This window comes from Schistocerca gregaria, chromosome 4, assembly GCF_023897955.1.
Source record: "Schistocerca gregaria isolate iqSchGreg1 chromosome 4, iqSchGreg1.2, whole genome shotgun sequence".
NCBI classification, from domain to species: domain Eukaryota; kingdom Metazoa; phylum Arthropoda; class Insecta; order Orthoptera; family Acrididae; genus Schistocerca; species Schistocerca gregaria.
Genome location: NC_064923.1, coordinates 662,818,751 through 662,841,011, shown reverse-complemented (window position 1 = coordinate 662,841,011; position 22,261 = coordinate 662,818,751). Strand labels below are relative to the sequence as shown.

At 39.0% G+C, this 22,261-nt stretch overlaps 1 protein-coding gene across 1 annotated transcript in view; it reads right to left on the bottom strand.

The window, feature by feature from the left end:
- The window catches only part of LOC126267178 (NHL repeat-containing protein 2), a 168,530-nt gene that overhangs the window by 121,817 nt on the left and 24,452 nt on the right, over positions 1 to 22,261 (bottom strand). The window contains exons 2-4 of the mRNA XM_049972140.1: positions 15,145 to 15,311; positions 6,420 to 6,579; positions 4,214 to 4,503 (exon numbers count right to left, since the gene is read on the bottom strand). Coding sequence (XP_049828097.1) covers positions 4,214 to 4,503; positions 6,420 to 6,579; positions 15,145 to 15,311 — 617 coding nt within the window. The remainder of the gene's footprint in view (positions 1 to 4,213; positions 4,504 to 6,419; positions 6,580 to 15,144; positions 15,312 to 22,261) is intronic.

Sequence of the window (22,261 nt, the reverse complement as noted above, 5' to 3'; positions counted from 1 at the left end):
ATAACAGAAAAAATAGCTTTGCACAAAAAGTGAGTTCACAGCTAGTGCAGGCTAGAGTCATCACTGGAAAATCTTTTATGCTGTTAGATTTGTATCAATTTCTGCTGATGCTAAGGCAGCTAAGGAGTTCTCTGCAAAGCCTCGAGAAATTGTCAAAGAAAATGAACTGTTACCTTGCCAAGTCTATAATACAGATGAGACAGACCTAAACTATAAAACGCTGTCAATCAAAACAGTCACTGCATTAAATGAAACTTAACAAAGATAGGCTACGCAATGGTCCTTGCAGCAATGCTGATGGTACACATAAGCTTCCCCTCTTCATTATTGGCAAATGTAAGAAGCCAAGGGCATTTGAAAAAATTACTAACTTATCTTCCATGCCGGTTTATTACCACAATCAAAAATCTGCTGGAACTGACTGTAATCTTTTCAAATCTTGGTTTTTGGTGAGTTCATTCTATCTGTTGAAACAGACTTGAAACAAAAGAAGCTCCCTGTTCATGTTCTACTTCTGCTCGATAACGCACCATCATATCTATCTGAGGAGATTTAGTGTAGGTGACATCAAAGCTATTTTCCTTGCACCAAATGTCACATCACTTATCTAACTAATGGATCAAGGAGTGGTAGAATGGTTAAAGAGGTGGTATCGGAGAGAAAACATAATCTCAATTTTAGAAAATTCTCATGAAGGTTGTAACATACTTGAAGCTATGAAATCCCTCAATGTCAAAGATGTTGTCTATATGGTTGCAGAATCATGGGAGGAACTAAACCAAGACACGCTGTGAAAATCTTTACATAAGCTGAAAGTTAGGACCGAAAGTGACTAGATCAAAAATGAACAAAAAAATAACTACCGAACATCTGTGCCAGTGAAACTAAGGAGTGGACTATCCAATATGACAAAGACTGTGAAGCCAGTGAAGAGCTCAATGACAACCAGATTATTGTCCTTGTTTTGGAAAAAAGACTGGTGAAGAAACTGTGAATGAGGACATGGATTGTGATAATGAAGAACCGCCTAACCAGATTCACACACTGATGCCAGAACCCTTTTGATATTACCCTTCAGTACATTGAGCAGAACTTAACCACAAATCTACGGACATTTTGTGGATCAAGAAATGGAAGAACACTGCAGCTAAGTCTACAATTTCCTCTGATTTTTAAAGTACCATAGATCCATAGATATGTACTGTATGCACAGTACAGTATATGCATACTGTAAAGTATTGCTCTTTTTTGATATATAATAATAACAGCTTCTGTGCAGTCTACTGCAATGTTTTTACTGTAGAGAACAATATACATATGTACATCAGTCATTTTATAGTTCAGAGATTGTTTATTTTAACATACATTTTTCTTTACTTTCAGACAATCTGTCCTTTCTTCCATTCCAACCCATATCCCAGTCCCAAAGGTGACTGATGATACGTGTCATACTGTGAATAAACATAACATAGTTGGGCGTTTTCCTTGTTGGGAGTAATCATTTAAAAATTACAATGTACTTATATAAATAACACAACCTGCTACAGTGATTAGGCACCAGGTCAAGTAACAGATTATAAATATGCAATAAATTGATTAGAGGAAGTTTAGAAAGCACAGCAATAATGATAAAAATAAGTCTTATATGCCACCTATCAGGAAAAATTGCAATCCCAAAAAATAATTAATGTAGAGAATGATTTTTTGGGAATATATTTGTCTAGGTAACATATTTAAGTGACTAACAGGTTATGTAAGTGTAAAATAAGCCTTTACAAATGTGAAATTCTGGTACATTAACAACTGGTTGAAAGCAACCATACAAAAGTCCATTCACTGTGTTGTACAACTGTCAGATGTCAGTTTGTGGAAAGGAGTTCCAGGCCTGTTGCACTTGGTCGTTCAATACAGGGATTGTTAAGCTGTTTGGGATGACGCTGGTGTTGTCGTCCGATGATGTCCCATATGTGCTTGATTGGAGACAGATCTGGTGATTGAGCAGGCCAAGGAAACATATCAACACTCTGTAGAGCATCCTGGGTTACAACATCAGTATATGGCTGAGTGTTATTCTATTGGAAAACATCCCCTGAAATGCTGTTCATGAAAGGCAGCAAAATTATATCAAATCACCAGACTGACATACAGATTTGCAGTCAGTGCATGGGATGACCATGAGAGTGCTCCTGCTGTTATACAAAATCATTCCCCGAACCGCACCGAGAGAGAACCTCTTTTCATCAGAAAACACAACAGACCTCCACACTGCCATTCAATGAGCTCTCATATGGAACCACTGAAGTCAATGGAATGCACGCTACAGGGCCTCTGGTCTGAGCTGTCCTTGAAGTAACCAATTTGTAACAGTTCATTGTGCCACTGCGGTGCCAGCTGCTACTCAAATGTTGACGCAGATGCAGTACGATGCGATGCTGAACACGGTGGCCTTCCCTCTCGGTAGTGTCGCTTGGCCGTCTGGAGCCCAGTCTTCTGGTTACCATAAATTCTTGTGACCGCCACTGCTAGCAAGCATGTACAGTGGCTACATTCTTGCCAAGCCTTTCTGCAGTATCACAGAAGGAACATCCAGCTTCTTGTAGCCCTATTACATGACCTCATTCAAACTGTGTGAGGTGCTGATAATAGCATCTTTGTCACCTTAAAGGCATTCTTGTCTAACACCAACTCACTACATCGAATCTCAAAGATAACTAATGTTAGTGACTGTTATGGCATGTACTTAAAGCAAGCCTGATTTGCAACCTCCTAGTGGTTCTACTAGTGCCACTCTTATGCGCCTTGCACAAAATTTGAATAGATATCATCTTTCAGATGAAGAACAGCACCTACCATCTTTCATTTACGCCCCACAACTCCTTCTTGGTTGTGATTTTTTCCCCATCGTGTATATTTATTTCTAAATATTATAAATTAAATTCACTCTTGGATTTCTGTCTTTATGTTCAGGATAATCTCAGGACCTGATATAGCGATTTTGACATGGTATTCACTAATATATAAGCTGACTCGTAAGGAAGGTTTGCATATTTAATTTATTCCTGCTAAGTAATTACAAGTGTGTAATGTATGTATTGTTATCAGTTTCATATTTAATTGACATTTGGAGTGACATCTCATATCAACAATGAGAGGTACAAGCTGGTCAGCTACAGAGTAGGCAGTATCTGGTGGGAAAAACGGTAGACAGCTGTGGCAACTCAAGAGAGCAATAAACCGTGTTTGAAATCTATGTTGGCCTGGTGGTCTACTGGTAAGACATGTTCCTGGAAGCCAGAAGATCATGGAATTGAACCCCAGTTGGACCACAGATTTTTTTTAGTCTGCTTACCTAGCAGTTATCTCTCAATGATATAGAGTTTTGTCAGAAATGACACATTGGATTTCATGTTAAACTGTATGTCCCCTTTCCATCATTGGATAGATGGGGTAGATTAAGGACACATAAACTACCAAGGTGGTGCTCAACTGAAAAATTGTATCAGATAATTGAACCACCTGAAATTATTATTAAAAGAACCTTTACACATCTTCATATTCTATACGTATTGCAAATTAAAGTCTCTCATTATGTTTCTCTTTCTATACAGGAAGGCTAATCTCAGGAACTACTGTAAGGATTTTGATATAGTTTTCACTGGGAGCAGGAGGGAGGGAAGAACTACTTCACATCAATAGCTCTAACTTTTTTTTTTTACATTTAAATGACATTGTTAATAAACATCAATATAGCATATACTATGCAAAAACACACATTGCTTAATTTAATAAGGGCCACTTTTTATATTGTTTTCACACAATGAAAATTCTTGGAAGGAAAAAGGCTAACAGAAAGAGTAGATAATCAACTGTAATTTTCAAAGTTTAATTCTTTTTCCAGAATACAAACACTCACTCTCTTTATCTTTCACTTTCCTTAAAGCCATGAAGGTAAAACATCTCATTTGTGTGTGTGTTTCTGTGCGCACACACACTGATATACATAAAAATGTATATACCAAGGAGAACAAAAGTTCAAAAGCTGCAAGTGTGCTGATGTTCTTTCCATGATATCTGTACATGAGTGCTCACTTGTCATCAGTTTTTGTAGGAGTTCTAATGCTAGATGTAATGATATATATCATATTGGCAATAAAAGTATGGGGAAAAATATTTAAATAAAAAAAGTATCTTCATCGACAGAACTGTCACTCACCTCAACTTTACCACAGTCTGACATGATAACAACACGATGGTTGCCAGTGTCTGAAATCGCAATGGTGCCACATGGTTTTTCCTTGCAGCAGTGACAGACAGTGATCTTTCCTGGGAACAGTAGTGAGTTGTTACACTTTGGGCGTAAATGTGCTGCTGGTGTCACAGGCAGGGTGTGTTCTGATAGATATCCTTTCTCTCTGAAGTATTTCAAAGCAATTTTTACAAATTTTAGTGCTACTGCAACACCGCTCTCTCCAACCTGCACCAAAATGGGCTCACCTGATGGACCTGTAAATGAAAGTTGCAAATACTGCTTACAAACAATGTGGCACAATTACAACAGATAACAGACTTAATAAATGCTTAATCACAAACCATTTAAGGTTTTGGAAGATGACATTACACAAAATATATGACGAAAACTGTTATTCTCAATATATGTCACTCAAAGAGAGGCTGGATGACAGTGTAATCCATTGATTGTTCACAGATTACTGTCAATTTTCATTTAGTTCACTGAATAAGTAGCAGTCACCATGCCATATTCACTACAGAAAAGGTTTGGAAGCATGTGTTCAAAAAGTTGGCTACACTTACTGTACCATGTAACTATATCTGCCAGACTATAGACTACACTTGAAAAATATTCCTCAGCATTATACAACCAGTTATACTTGTGACGATGAAATAAAACTATGACAAAAATAATAACACCAAACTGGATATTTTTTATCGGGAAATGCAATTACAAGGAAAGTAACTGGGACAATTAAGGGGATACCTAAAATAGTTTTCTGTTGAGGGCTCCAGGGGTACGTCCCACACTATGATTGTGAAGGTCTAGCATATAATCCCCAGTCAATCCTAGAATTGTATCTGTCACCTGTCACTTGTTTTAATCCCTCCAATACAACCAGAGCTGGTAAAGCACTGTGATGTTCAAACCAACCTTCAGATTCATGACATCTATAGTTTTATTTATAAAAACATAAAAAATATATTTCTTAAAGTTATAAAATTATAAGGAGACAGAATGGCTTAAGGAGACAGAATGACTTGCCAGTATTTATCTTCTGAAGGCTGAACTCCAACTATTGCTGAAATGCATTTGAAAGCAGAGAAAGAAAGGTATATACATATCTTTTGGAGCTGATAGATAATCTTGTAAAAGCTAGAAAAACTATATCTAGGTTTCAGAGCTACCAGCTCCTCAGGGAGCAAAGAGAGTACACCGGGGAAGGCTAGACAAGAGAGACAGGTCACTCAGACTCCAAGCTGAGAGAGATTCGCCAGTTGTGAGGATAAGTGCACATAAACAAACCATTAATTCACCAAAAAATATATGAAAGGAGTGAATATTAAAGAGCACAACTTTTATTACAGGGAGAAATGTTAGCTGGATTCTTTAATGACAAGTAGTACCTTATATTAATAATAACAAAAAATTTTGATCACCTTTAAAATATTATGTTTCATTAAAAATATATTTGTCATTTTTGTTTAGAAACCACAAAAACAATGATGTTGATATACTACTGTGCCATTGCTGGCAGGCAGCATTCCAAATCTAGGCCTACATTTAGATACATGTTCAGTACATCACTTTAAAATGCATAATGAAGTGTACTTTGTACTGATGCTAATTATTCCCTTCCCTGTTCCACTTTCAAATCGGATGCAGAAAACAAGCCAAAATCTCCCTCATTTTGTCCTTAGGGTTGTTACGTGAGGTAATCATTGGAGGTAGTAGAATTTTTCTGCAGTCTACTGGAAATAGTGGCCATTAGTGTCATGAGTCAGCTCAATTTTTCTCAACACTTCCAAAAGATAAATATTTCATTTATAATGTGTGCAGTTGTCTGTAGTTACTCCCTAGTCTGCACACCTTTCATGACCTTCCATTACTATATTAATCTTATGCAGTGAATTATTAATTCACAGGTATTCACAGTGCCTGCTGCATTCGATGTCCTGAACTACGGTGTTCACCTTCCACTTATGTATTTCTAGAAGTAAAATGCAATGAACATAACCTTCTCCATAATTTTCTAGTTTGCTTTTCTCTTTAGTTCCTAAGCATGACTTCAGCTTCAGTCAGAAACTAAGTATTTAGGTTGCAGAGTAGTTACGATTTTAGTGGTAATCATGCACACTTATAAAACATCAAAGGATTAGCTTTTAAATTTATTTTCCCAAAGTCTTACCCAACACAAGTAGTGTAGGCCAGCATGGAATGGCAATGTCATTCCACATTATACCTTCAGAATCATTAACGACAGGATGATGCACTTCATAACGTTGCAAGGCGGAAAGAATATTTGCTGAATCTTTTTCATTATTAAATTTTGCACTGTGTACACCAACCTGAAATACAATAAAAATATCATAATACTTTGTACCGTTCAAAATGTTTGCCTGCAAAGAGAAAAAGAATTTTTCTCTTATTTTGCTATAGTACAATAGATTTGAACATTGGTTAAAAACTTTTTGCATAAGGAATGGCTGTATAAGATGTGACCACTCAACTGCCATCACAAACTAACACACATAAAATGATTTAAATTTATCAATATTGGATAAGTGTTCAAACAATCGAAAATCCAGTCAATGGTAATGACAATATTATGAAAAGAATAGTCTGCTACTCACTATTTAATGGTGTAGCTGAATCGCAGACAGGCACAAGAAAAATACTTAACAAGCAAGCTTTCGACAAATAGGTCTTCTTCCAATGGTGCTGATGATATTTGGTTTGCAGGGTGCTCAACTGTATGGTTATCAGCATCCGTACAAACTCCCAATGAGGAGGACAACACAGAGACCCAGTCCCTGCATGGAGAAAAATCCCTGACCCGGCTGGGAATCAAAGCCGGAACCCTGTGATCCAGAGGCGGCAATGCTAACCACTAGACCACGAGCTGCGGACATCTTCTTCTGAATTAGACAACACACACACACACACACACACACACACACACACACACACACACACACACACACACACACACACATTCTCTCCTCTCTCTCTCTCTCTCTCTCTCTCTCTCTCTCTCTCTCCCCCCCCCCCCCCCCCTTTCACGCAAATGCAACTCACACACACATGACCAGCTCTAGCTGCTGACATACTTGTGTTCCTTATACCTACATGCAGTGTGACAATTGTTGGACTATCTCAAAAGAAAACATAAATTAGGTACAAACTACAGTGTGCACACGCTTTATTCAGCATGTAAACATCACTACAGATATTCGGATTGAGATGATGACATGTTCAATATGTCTGCCATCATTGGTGATGATGTGGCACAAACAAATAGCGAAATTCTGCTTGACATTCTGAAGTGTCAAAACATCGATGCTGTCGATGACCTCCTGAATGGCTGTTTTCAGCTCAGCAATGGCTTTGGGATTGTTGCTGTACACCTTGTCTTTAATATAGCTCCACCAAAAGAAGACACATGTTCAGATGCGGAGAATATAGCGGTCGATCGAGGTGCATGCCAGTGGCCTCTGGTTATCCCAGAGCCACAATGCGGTCCCCAAAGTGCTCCTCCAGAACATCAAACACTCTTCTGCTTCGATGGGGTCGAGCCCAGACCTGCATGAACCACATCTTGTGGGTCACTTTGGCTAATGAGGATGAAATCATCTTCCGAAACCTTCACTGTACCATTCAGTAGTCAGTGGGTGAAGAGACTTCTTGATCGCAAAATGCAGATTCTCAGTCCCCCAAATGCACCAATTTTGTTTATTGATGAACTCATCCAAATGAAAGTGGACTGTGTCACTGCATCAAAAGTATGTATGTACTAATTCTCGTCATGTCCTGTACCAACCGTGCAGTTTGAACGTTTTAACATGAGACATTCAGAAGTTATGATAATTTTGTTTCATACAGTTCAATAATTGTCACCATGTACTTTTCCTGATGAAGTATGGCGTGTGATAAATCATGATGACAGAATGATTGTTATATGAAAAGAAAGTCTGAAGGATGCAGAAGCCCCACACTCTTTGGGAGGAAAGTACTTTTTTCCAGTTTGCCTACTTTTCCATAAAACTCTTGCTACCATTACGAACTTGTGTCACATCTCCATTCTGGTTTACACTTGCATTGGTAATTTGCACAAAACTATGTGCAATTTGATTTGTCAATTAATTATTGTTAAAAAATGATAATTACTATGAATGCCATTTAACTTGATTTAAATTGTTGTATGAAGAAAATATATTATAGTGTGTGTCATGGTAGAGGAAACATCCAAACCGCACATACAGAAGAATGTGAATGGAGTAAGCTATGTTCAAAGCATCATTAGTCCACAGACACACAATTATTATTCATTCTCTTCAGTTAAGATGACATGATTGTACTGAGCAGTCCATTAAACACAATAGTTAGTCCCAATAAATATATTCAAGTTTTATAGGTTTAACAGCAAATTACATTATATATTCATTCCTATAGAGCTAGTGTATTCAGCAAATGCCATTGATCACAGAGGTAGCAAAAGACTCAAATATTTTTATGAAGATGCATACTTCACTATCGTGAGGAAAAAATGGACTGAATACTCTACCACAGTACTCCTTTCTGATCATCTAAAAGCATAATAAGAAAAAAACCTACATCTGCATAATTATTCTGCAATTCACACTCAAATGTTTGGTAGAGGGTTTGTACAACCACTTTCAGACTATTTCTTAGCTGTTCTACACTCAAATAGCAAGTGGAGAAAATGAGCATCTTAATCTCTCCACGCAAGCTCTGATTTCTCATATTTTATCATAATGGTCTCTTGTTGCAATGCAGGTGGGATTCAACAAAATGCTTTGGCATTCAGTAGAGAAAATTGGTGATAGTAATTTCTCTACAATGGAAGACTTTCTTTAATGATTGCCACTCCAACTTATACCCGCACATCATCTCTCCCATTTCATGACAATACGAAATGAGCTGCCCTTCTCTGAACGTTTTCAATGTCCTCTGTCAATACTATCTGGCAAGGATCCCATACAGCACAGCAATACACCAGAAGAGTACAGAAGAACACAACAGAGGCAGTCTCGTCAACAGATTTATTGCATATTCTAAGTCTTCTACTACTAAGCCACATCTTTAGTTCATCTTCACCATAACACATTCTATGTGAGGGTTTCAACTTAAGTTATATGTAATAGTAATCGCTACGTATTTAGTAGAATCAACAGCCTTTACATTTGTCTGATTTATCATGTAACAGAGATTTATGGAACAATATTATGAAAAGGATAATTGCTACTCAACACAGAGCCGCGATGCTGAGTTGCAGATAGGCATAACACAAAGACTGTCAGAAAGTGAGCTTTCGGCCAACAAGGCTTTCATAAAAAATTGACAAAGGCTTCGTTGTCCAAAAGCTCACTTTCTAACAGTCTTTTTGTTGTGTCTATCTGCAACTCTGCAACTATATGGTGAGCAGCAACTATCCTTTATTTACTATTGTTACATTTTCCATAGAGATTTAAGGAAAACGTTTTAGTACTAAGTGGAGGTCCATACACTTCATTGTTGAGGGTCAATTGGCACTCATCCCATCCTGCAGGTATCTTTCCAAAATATTTTTTTAATTCATTTTAAACTACTAATGACTTTACTAGATGCTAAATGACAATATCATCTGCAAACAATCTAAGATGGCTGCATAGATTGTCTCTTAAATCATTTATGCAGGCTAAGAACAGCAGAGGATTTTTAGACTTTCTTATGGGAGACATAACTCCACTTTCGCTACAAGACTTCCCATCATTTATTACAAACTATGATTTTTCTGATAGGAATCACAAATCCAGTTGCACAGCAGAGGTAATACTCCACAGATATGAAATTTACTTGTGTGGAATGTGTTTTAAATCCTCTTAGAAATCTCAAAATGTGGAATCAACCTGATATATTCTGTTGACAGCACTTATTAATCTTTGTGAATAAAGAACCAATTTTGTTTCACAAGACTGTTTATGGAGGAATTTGAAGAAAAGAGGCTGAAGTCAGTGGCCTCCAAGTACTCGTGTTTCTTCCAATATGAAGACGATAAATTTGACATCTAGCCACACACACTACTCCGTCTACAAGACGTTTTCATTACCTGGACTACTTGCACCAAAACATCAGATACATGATGGATATACAAGCAGAAGAAAATTATGAAATTCCATTTCCAGATGTGCTCATCAAGCAAAGGTCAGATGGCACATAGGACACAAGTCTTACTGTAAACCAGTATATACAGATGTACACTTACATGCCACCAGCTGTGATGCACCCTCATAGCAAGAAGCCTTCATAAGCAAACTAATGCACAGTGCTTGCAAAATCTCAAACCAAGAGTATTTAGCAGTGAGGCCGAGGCATCTATAGACATTTTTGGTAAAAGTGGTTATGGCAATCACGAAATCCAATGTGTCCAAAACTAAAGAACCATAGCTCACAATTTTCAGAGTAAGAAGAGAAACCTGTTGCAATGGCATTTATTTCTTATATAAGGAACACATCAATTAAAATGAAAAGAACGTTAGAGAAATATAATATCTAGTGTGAATTTCACACACAACCTAAGCCAAAGTCTTGTGCGATTTGTTAAGGATGAGCTACAACTTCGGGAACTGAGTACCTATCATATCTCATGCCAATGAGGGAAAAGATAAGTAGGCCAGACCATTTGGGTGGTATAGGGTAGATGCATGGAACATCAGAGACACTTGGATAAAGACCAACTGACAAAGTCAGCTGTTGCAGAGCAAAGTACATCTATAGGAAGTACCACAATTTATGAAGGCAACAAGTTTGTTTCAAAAGCTAACATATTCTGTAATTTCCTCTTAAAAGAAGCTATAGAGAGTTATAAATAAATGCTGTAGTTTCCAACTAAGTAATGCTTGGTACCGAATCCTGAGCATGCTCAAAGCATGATGGCAAGATTTGCTAATGTCATGGCAGTTGAACACTTAATATCAAACTACGTAGATGTGCATGTGCCTCCTCTACAACAGCAGCACCCCATGGTCACTGTTGAAAGCACATAGAGGACTGCTGGTTTGTGTTCCAAACTGGCACTTCCCCCTCCACTACCCTAGCAGTTCTGTTCCCTGATAATGTTGACCTATGAGCAAAAGCAGTAAGGAGAGAATATGCAGACATCATCTAGCAGAAGGATGACCCAGTAGCAGCACAGAAATGTGTTTTGAGGATCGACAACTTGTGAGATGTCATAACACTTTCCAAAAACTAATACTGGGGGCAAGTAGGGGTTGAGTCCCACGATACATGATTGCCATTGAAGTCTCCCAGCAGGAGAAATGGTCAGGGGAGTTGTTTTGTAAGGTATGTGAGAGCTGAAGAGTCTATCGCATCTTGTGGAGGTAAATAAAGTGACCAAACGGTGTTCCTCTAACACACATGAATTTCAGTTGCAATTGTTTGCAGGTCAGTAGCCAGTGGGAGAGCAGAGGAGTGGTAGGAATTATTGACAAACACAGCAACCCCTCCCTTGCCCATTTCTCCAGTCAGGTCACCCTGGCGAAGAAGGGTACTGTAGTACAGAGGCATCAGATGCTTTAAAATGCATTTTCTGCAAACACAAGCACAGGGGGAGTTTCTGTGCTAGGAGCTTTAGGTCTCCACATGTGTCCTGAGCCCATTACCTTTCCACTGTAGTATGAGGGCCATTTATTGAGGGGATAGTACTTTCACCCCATCTTTCTGCTGGGGAGGGGAGCCTGCAATGGATGGAGGCCAAGTCTTGGGGTGAGATGAGTGCCCCAGGCTGATGTCAAGGTCCACTGGCCCTCTAGACAAATTGTGAGGGATGTCAGAGAGAGTGACATTGACATCATCACACTGCTTATTGCCCATATCCATCAACAGTTGACACTTTACCCCCCCCCCCCCTTTTTTTTATTAAAAGGTTTGGGAGCCACAACTGTGACAGTGGAAGTGGCAGCTCTGGATGGTGGACGAGACTGAACATTAGGAGGGACACGGAGCTCCACACTGGCAGCAACTACAGTCTTTTCTGATGTTCTTTGAAATAACAGCAACAGCAAAGGTGCATTGAAAAACACAGGTACTAGTGCTGACACTAACAAAGTCCGTTTGTGTAGGAGCACGGTTTTCTGAACTGGCTGCTTAAGAACTGAAGCAAAGGAGGTAGCAAATGTGGCCTTACAGAACTTTTTGGCTTCATCATACAGGATGCACCATGTTGTTTTAATCTCCTGCATCTTCCTTTCCTCTTGGATGCACCATGTTGTTTGAATCTTCTGCATCTTCCCTTTCCTCTTGAAACACACTGCAGTCCCTAATCCAGACAGGGTGATCCCCAGAGCAATTTCACACTTCAGAAGAGATGAACAACTGTCTCCTTTGTGTGTGGCTTCACAGTATTTGCCACAAGTGGCTTCTTCCTTACATGCTACAGTGGTGTGCCCACAGCAATGGTGTTTAAATAGTTAAGAAAACAAAGGACAGCCTTGACAAAGTTTCGCCATTCTATACTCAAAATCGTTTAAGGAGCATTGGTGGCATATTAAAATCTGTCAAGAGATTGTGTAAAGGAACACTGTTTCTTGAAACTTCCAGTTTCCAGTAAGTGAAGAACCTTCAGAAAGCAAAATGCCTCAGGGAATATGGAATCTAAACACAACTATACAACGCATTGAACTACAGTAAATGTGTAGTGCAATGTAGAGGTCTTGTCAATATTCTGAAAGAAGAATTGAAAAGTAGGTGGGCTCTGGAAGGTGTTGTGGATGTGCAAAATATTGTGAAAATGATGGATTGGGATCTGGTAAAATCTGACTTCTTTATCCTTACCTTCAATAACACAAAACTCCCAGAGCATGTCAAGGCATGTTTTTTTTAAAATTAAACTTGTGAACCAATGTCCCTCATCCCAACGTGCCATTTTAAACGCCAATGCCGTGGGCATACCACTGTAGGATGCAAGGCAGAAGCCACTTGGGCCGAATGTGATGAAGCCAAATGCAAAGGAGTCAGTTGTTCATCTCTTCTAAAGTGTTAAATTGCTCTGGGATCACCTTGTCTGGATTAGGGACTGCAGTGTGTTCCAAGAGGAAAGGAAGATGCAGGAGATTAAAACAACATGGTGCATCCTGTATGATGAGGCCAAAAAGATCTATAAGGCCAGACAACTCCTACATTTGCTACCTTCTTTGGTTGGTTGGTTGGTTGGTTGGTTGGATGTTTGGGGGAAGAGACCAAACAGCAAGGTTATTGGTCTCATAGGATCAGGGAAGGATGGGGAAGGCAGTCGGCAGTGCCCTTTCAAAGGAACTATCCCAGCATTTGCCTGGAGTGATTTAGGAAAATCACGGAAAACCTAAATCAGGATGGCCGAATGCGGGATTGAACTGTCGTCCTACCTCCTTTGCTTCAGTTCTTAAAGAGCCAGTTCAGAAGACTGTACTGCTATACAAATGGAGTTTGTTAGTGTCGGCACTAGTACCTGTGTTTTTCAGTGCACCTGTTAAGCCTATAGTACACACCTAGGAAGTCACAGCCTAGCTTCTCGCAAAACCTTTTAAGTCACAGGTTCAAGCCTCTCACTCCATTCAGAAACAGGGGAACATGATCAATTCTGGGGACAATGCTGCAGTTAGTGAACTTTGCTAAAAATCTATTTCTGTTAGTAGCTGGAATGATCCATAACGAGTTCAGAATCCAGATGACAGGCAACTTTTAACTTAAAAGGCTTTACATGTACAACAAGAGAATTATAGTCTGGAGAGCATTATAAAAAGTCTGACCATAGTTTTTTTTTGTTTTCTTTTTTTTCTTCCATATCTGTTCGTATTCTATTGATGGATGTGATACACTGAATTGCTGAAAACAAGACAAATGGAATTTATTTGTTTCTCATCTTTCATCTGGTTACTTTAATTAAATTCTTTCAGTTAATCCTGATAGATGTTTTAAGCACCAGTGTCTAAAGCACATCACATCAATAATTGCAATATGCAAAATTTCTGAGTACACAGTAAGTGGTGACCAATCAATAGCTGTGAACAGTAGTGATAAAAGAGAGAACTATAAAGTTTCTGGTATTATGTTTAAATTTAATACAGAAATGTTAATGCTTACTTTTTTCATGGATAAATTAAATCTCAAAATTATAGGTTCAGTATTACTGGAAGTGTTGGAACACTGGAAGGAAAGACACAACAAAATGGACATACAATACTGGAAATGTGCAAGCTTGCATATATTCAGGTTAATGAAGGAATGTGAGAGTCAAGAGATTCCTTGAAGATTATCGGATAGCACTCAGTTAGATTAATTCAATTCAATTCTTTATTCACCATTTACCACTTACAGAGGAACAGGTTTAGACATTAAATATACAATTAATAACAATTTTTACAGAGAAGTTTTTACAATTTAATTTCTCTTCTTAGATAAAGGTATAAACAGGATATGGGTAGTTTTAGAGTTTGCTTTTGTACGGTTTTAGTTGGTGGAAGGGATATTTCCGTTATAAAGAACAGCTGAAAGAAAGGAGAATTTTAATAAGTTCACTGGAGCAACACAGAATAAGAGCGGGGATTTGTGTGTCTGTGGTGGGCAAAACAGCTGGGAATAGAAGGGTATACAGGTCATGAACAGCTGATACGAGATGCTATTGGTGATTGTACTGATTTCGGTATGTAGTGGTATTCCCATATATTAAGATGTCAATAAGTCCAACAATATCTTCAGAAACTATTGTGAGTTATTTATGAAATTTAAATAACTGGAATATATACAAAGAATAACATAGGCATTTCCTCAAGTTAAATAACTAAACAAACAAGTAAACAAAATCTAACTGCACACATATGGTCTAAGGTAATCAAGATTTTTTAATCATTACTATAGGTAGCACATTTACTTACAATCACCAGGCCATCCTTTACAGAACATGTATCTTCCAGGGTCTTCAAATAAGGAAGTATGTGCAAACAGTTAATACAACAATATGTGAAGAAGTCAAGTACAACTACTTTTCCCTTCAGGTCATCATACAATGATAGTGACTTGCTGGTATTGAACCACTCAAGATCTGAAAAAGAACACCATAATATGTATTAGCCACAAACAATGTTGTTGTTTTTGTAGCTGTTTTTGTTCTTTTGGTGTTCAGTCCAAAGACTGGTTTGATGCAGCTCTATCTACTCTATCCTGGGCAAGCCTCTTCATCTCTGAATAACTACCATAACCAACATCCATCTGATCCTGCTTATTGTATTCATCTCTCTCAACAAACTGATGATCTCCTGATGTCTCAGAATGTGTCCTAGCAAGTGATCCCACCTTTGTGGTGCCATAAATTTCTTTTCTCTCCAATTCCATTCAGTACCTTCTCATTAGTTACATGATCTACCCATCTAATGTTCAGCATTATTCTGTAGAACCACATTTCAAAAGCTATTTTCTTATTGTCTGAACTGTTTATCATCCACATTTCACTTCCAAACAAGGCTACACTCCAGACAAATACCTTCAGAAAAGACTTCCCAACACTTAAATCCATATTTGCTTTTATTACCATTGCCAGTCTACATTTTATATCCTCTCTGCTTCGGATTTCATCAGTTATTTCACTGCTCAAATAGCAAAGCTCATCTACTATTTTTGGTGCCTTGTTTTTTAATCTAGTTCCCTCAGCAACAACTGATTTAATTCAACACAAACCATATCCATTGAAAACCATTTGAGGAGCAATAGAGTGCCATTACAGTACACATTATAGACAAGAATAACTATATTTTAATCAGTGCTTCCAATTGTCAGAATAGTGAACAGATCATGTATATGCTAAATGCATAATTTGTTATTCATTCCAGATTTTTGCTTTTTAAACATTAAACCTGATGAATATAGCTATGTAACTGTGGTTTTTATTATATCTGGAAGATAATACAATGTGCAACATAGAGACAGCATAGCAAATTATATTTAATCATACATTGTGTAAGAGCTTTTTTACATAATGACTTTTGTTAATTCATTTCTCATGATTAGATCCAATAAAGCACAAAAAATTTCATGGGTGCAGAAAGCCATCACAAACAAATTCTGAGGCTGTATTAATACAGCTATGATTATGTATTATATGGTAATAGAATGTGCTGGTGAAATGTAAATAATTTAAGGAGTAAGGCTAACAACTCATCCAACAGTAGAGGCACACAGTCAATGAAAGGCACATAAATGAGATAGAGAGTTTTGCTAGCTATTGGACTAATCTTTTTTTAGAGCTGCAGGATACACACACAAATATATACATATATGCATGGCTACCTGATCCCAGCTGACTACATTGTGCTGGCACTACAGATCAACTGAGTTGATAGTTTGTGTCAGGTGAAGTGGATGAAGGGGAAAAAGGGAGGTTGTGAGCAGGGAGAAGGATTTCAGAAGGCAGCTGAAGCCAGGGGGAGAGGGGAGAGGAGAGAGAGGGAGGGAGGGAGGGAGGGAGGGAGGGAGGGAGGGGGAGAGAGATAGATAGATAGATAGATAGATAGATAGAGAGAGAGAGAGAGAGAGAGAGATGGGCATCAGATATCAATATGGCAAGAGTGAGTTCATTCCAACTGGAGGCAGGAGGAGTGTGCACAGTGCACAATGAGATTGATTGGGGGGGGGGGGGGGGGGAGCGTGAGACTGCAGGAAAGAGGTTGTGGGTGCAGGAGAAGTGGCATTAGGATCCTGGGCAGGAATGGAATGGGGGGGGGGGGGGGCTGGACCAGGAGGATCACAGGATCAAAGGGTGTGTTGTAAGGACAACTTCCATATACATAATTCAAAGAAGTGGGTGTTATGGGAGGAGGGGTTGGGGGAAGCATCTAGATGGCAAGGGTGTGTAACAGTCATTGAAATTGATTACATCATTCTCAGCAGCATGTTCTACCACAGGAGGTAACAATGGTCTTGGTCACAGTTTCACAATGGCCATTCATTCACATGGACAGGCTGTTGGCAGTTATGCCCAGGGGCAAGACACCCTATCCTCAGTCTTTCATGGTCTCAACACTATCTCCCCCTTTTGCTTCTACAAGTACTCCGCTGCCTTCTGGGCATTGAGTTCCACCTGACTGATGGTTCCATCCAAAACTCTGTTCATATCAAGCCCACTGAGAATCAACAGAATCTGCTGTTTTGATAGCTATCAACCCCTTCACACTGAGAAACCATTCCCATATAGTCTGAAGGCAAAGTTAATTCAAACAACCCTCAGCTGTACAAAAATAAATAAATGAAAATTTGTGCTGGACCAAGATTTGAACCCAGATTGCCCCACTCTATGTGGGGGTGGTTGGGAGTGGGGGGGGGGGGGGGGGGGGAGGGAGGGTCCCCTTATCCACTACAGCTATCCATGCATGTGCAACTCACCAGACACAAACTTTCATATGTCATTCCTCCGAAGGAACACTGCATCATCATTCTTAACACCACTGGCATTGAAATTTTGTATAACTGCATAATACTTGTATGAGTACAGGCTGTAACGGAGAAACAATGACATATGGAAGTTTGGGTCTGGCCGTGACTCATGTGGCTATAGACAAAGCAGTTAAGATTACTGTTCGTGTAAAACAGGAAATCTGAGTTCGAATCCTGCCTGGCACAAATTTTCATTGACACCATTCCCTCATACATCTTATGGTTGTTTGTATTTATAACTGCAAATACATTTAACGTATTTCATAATGGCTGTACTCACCACAGTGCCTGTTAAAGGGACATGCAGGCATGTCCAAGGTAACATTGCATCACTCTTCTTAACAACACAGGGACTGCAGTATTGTATTAAGGTTTACTGTTCTGTCAACATTGAGGTGATAAGAAATGGAGCACAAACTCAGATTTTTTTTTCAAGGAAATTGGCTGTGGTCTTTCAAAGGATCCATCCTGGCATTGTCCTGGAGTCATATCTAGGCATGACAGGAAACCTAAATCTGGATGGCCAGATGTGGATTTGAATGATCTCCCTCCTGAATGCCCACTTACACCTCTAACCTTCTGACCATCCCCATGAACCAGCTGCAAAAGAAGTTGCCCAATAACATCCCAGACCACAACAATTGAACCATAACCTTTGCTCGAGTTTCGACTATTTATCATTGCATCTGGAAATGAAGAACATCCTACGCACAATAATTCCCACCCCAACAAAAGTGGTATTCCACCATCCACACAGTCTGTGTAGTATCATAGTTCATTCTTACACCTTCACTCCCCTTCCACATGCATTATAGCCCTGTGGAAGATCCACGTGCAAGACCTGTCCAATACAACAACCCAGCACATTGTACTTAAGTCCTATCACTAACTTATCCTCTGCAATCAGAGGCAAGGCCACTTGTGAAAGCAGTTATGTCATTTACTAGTTCCACTATACTTTCTGCACAGCATATTACGTGGGTATGATTATGAATCAACTGTCCATGCAAATGAATGGACACTGTCACACTGTGACTGAGAGCAGAGTTGACCACTATTGGTAGAACACACTGCTGAGCACAATATCCTCAATTTCAATGGTTGCTTCACAACCTGTACCATCTGGATGTTTCCTCCCAATACCAGCTTCTCCAAATTAGGTAGATGGAAGTTGTTCTTCAACACATCCTTTAATCCTTGTAACGTTCCCTCTTTCTGTTTATTTAGGTTTGATTTGTTTGATTGTTATTCTTTATTTCTATTATTCGGAATCTTTTTTTTTTATTATTAAATTGAGCCTGAAACTTACGTAATAAATACTTCGCGTGAAGTACGATTTGCAGCATAAACAAAAATTAATTTCGGAAATGTAATCCACTGAATATTAAAAGTAAAGCTTTTGAACAACGCGCGTGACTGACTAGATACATTCAGAGGGTACGTACATTCGCGTGCGAGTGGTTGCGGTCTGATGAGAAATTTTCATTGTGAAATAATTTCGTCGTAACACACTCGGAGATTGCGAACGTACATTCAGAGTAGAGGCACGTACGTTCTATCATTCCCAGTGGCCTGGGTAAAAGAATGGCAATTATTTAAATCTAAGAGTATTTCTTTTGCATCGGACTAGTATTTTTATAAGAAAAAAGAAGATTGCAGGTTCTGAATGTCTCGGCAAGACGAATCGGAAGTAATTTTAGCGGCCACGAAAGGAGAGTAGAGAGCACAATCACATACCTCTATTGTTGAGCAGCGCAGTTTTGAAGATCTTCGGTTCCATCTAAAACTCGCCTTCTCTGCTTAACATAAATACTCCATAGGCATGGGAATAAGGCTTGTTGTGCGATGAAAATAATATAAAACACATCTTGCGTCTTTTAACTCATTCATTTACCACACACACACACACTAGTAATTAGACAGTACGACATCCCACCAGCCCATCAGAAAAAAAAGTAGTCGTTCATACAAGAAATAAAAAATGAAGGGCGAAATTGTTCCTATGTCTCTCAAAGATAAAAAGTTTACCAGATATTTCTCTGGTGTGTCACTGGAACAATTTTTCAGCACCTCTGCGATTAAATCACAATATTTTCAGTTCCTTTACATCCTCCTGCCTTCACAATCTATGCTAATTTCTGTCCCAGAACAAACTCTGCCCCAGCCTCAGGATGTTAACTTCTCTCATCCCACACTCACACCCTATTCCCCACAGTCTCTCATTTCTTTGTTCATTCATTCATCTCTTCAGTCATTAACACATCTTGTTTTGTAAATCGTATAACGAAGCAGAGTCTTCAAGGAGATGGACTGAGACAAATTATAAGTGACACATTAGTAACAGATGCAAACTACAGTTTATCTGAGTCAAGTTACGTAATAAAAGGCATAAGCAGCAACTGCAGGCTACTTCTGTAAAGTATACTAACAACAAATCATGACCAGTACTTATCTACTCAGAATGTTAATTTTGGGAATTACTTCTGGTTGACTTACATGAATATTAGGAGAGAAATAGGCCACTGTTCCTTGTCTTAAAACATTCTGCTGCTCTTTTTCCTATTATTTCAAACAAAGCATTTATGTGGCTCTACATGAAACTGTCAGCTGTCTATATTCTAGCAAAGTGGACATTTGTTTTACATAAACATTACAGCTGGCTGTTTATATCTCCATGTCCAAGTATTTTCATATCTCATAGGCATGACTAATAATTATTTTGTATTTGAATATCTCAGGATATCCATTTTCCTGTCTGATTCATCCTACAACCAGGATATAAAACCCCATTCTAAACTCCAGATAGGGATGCTCAGTCTACATGGATATTATTTTTACTTCTAGTATTGCAGTTGCTAATTGCACAGTTCAGCCAAAACTCACTCTTGTTATAAACTGAAATACTTTTAGGGAGTCTATACATTGACACATTAAGTACAAGAACCTGCGAAGGTCCATGAAATGGTCACTGCAGGATGCTTAGTCATCAGCTTTACACAATACTATTACTGCACCCTTCTGTGGAATAAATACCTCTCTGACTTCAGCTGCATTGTCTCAGAAGATTGTGCCACATAACAGTATTGAATGAAAGTATGTTAATCCAATGAGAGAGGTGTGCAAGTACAATGCAGTCAGAACTGAGCATTTTTGGTAACTTAGCCACATACTGGTGCCACTTCAGTTTATAATTCATATGTACGGCATGGAACCTCATACACACAGACTCGCCCAATATGTGGCCATTGATCTCTGCTTCTGTTACCTGTACAAAAATATGAAAAGGATAGATTGCTACTCACCACATACAGGAGGCATTCAGTGGCAGACAGGCACAATGAAAACAAATGCCAGGTATATTCAGCTGTTGGACTAAGACCTACACTAAACATAGGAAAAAAAAAAAAAAAAAAAAAAAAAAACACACACACACACACACACACACACATTCACTGAAGCACAACTCACAATGTCATGTAATGCGTCTATCCTACAGGATAACATGTTCCCAATCTGAGCACTCAGGCTGACATTTAGCATCAGATTTGTTATAAGTGCAGACTGCGTCTAACGGAAATCGTCTCAGCATATCGACAAGACGTGACAGCAAATAAACCTCTCCACCCGCAGTAGCAGAGTGCCTATTCTTTGGGCATCATGCCTTGGTGTTGCCTTGGAGGTCACAGAGTAAAGTGTGCAGCTTACAATGTAAATGCCCCAACAGTTGAAGATGGAGAGGAGATCTGTCTCTCACTTTGACATCTCATGTTGATACATATACAAGTTGTGATCTATTGAAAGCTAAACATTATGAAAGATCTGTTCACTACCAATTATAATCAAGGTTGTAAAGTGTTAAGATTCTGTCGCAAATACAGAAGAGTTCATGCAGAAGTGAGTTTATTATTTAGTAGCCTGAATAGTTTAGAGCTTTCTTCTAGCACCCACAAATCACAAGGTCACAAAGTCCAATAGTTCGATTCAGTGGCACTGCATAGCAAGTCCACTACAATGAGAAATTTCAAGAATGGTGACCAAAGATGACACACAAGTCTGAAAGTTAACAGATCATATATAGAGTCGACATCATCATACCAAAAAACCACGTAACTCCCATTCCAAATCACATGGCCACTGTTGTCTCTGGGCAATAAAGTCCAACTGTGACTGTGTCTGTAGCAAACAGTAATCTTGGTTGGGGTACTTAGTAAAAGTACAGAAGAAGAGTGGAGTAGGGATGGATAGCAGGGTAGGCTTGAAGGAAGATGCTGATGCTCTGCTGTGGGAGCATGCAGGGTTGTGGCGGGGACAGGATGTGATGGGATGAGAGGGGGAGGGGGGCTGGGGCAAAGGGAGGAGGAGAGAAATAGAGAAGGGAAAAGCAATATGCAAGTGGGGAAAGCTATATGCAGATGTGCTGGCGACATAGGAGGCACTTGTAGTACTGGATTGAAAGCAAGTAAGGGGATAGGCAGGGAGAGCAAACGGACTAGCACAGGTTGAGGCCAGGCTGGTTACAGGAATTATGGATGTGTTGCAGGGTGAATTACTACCTGCACAGTTTAG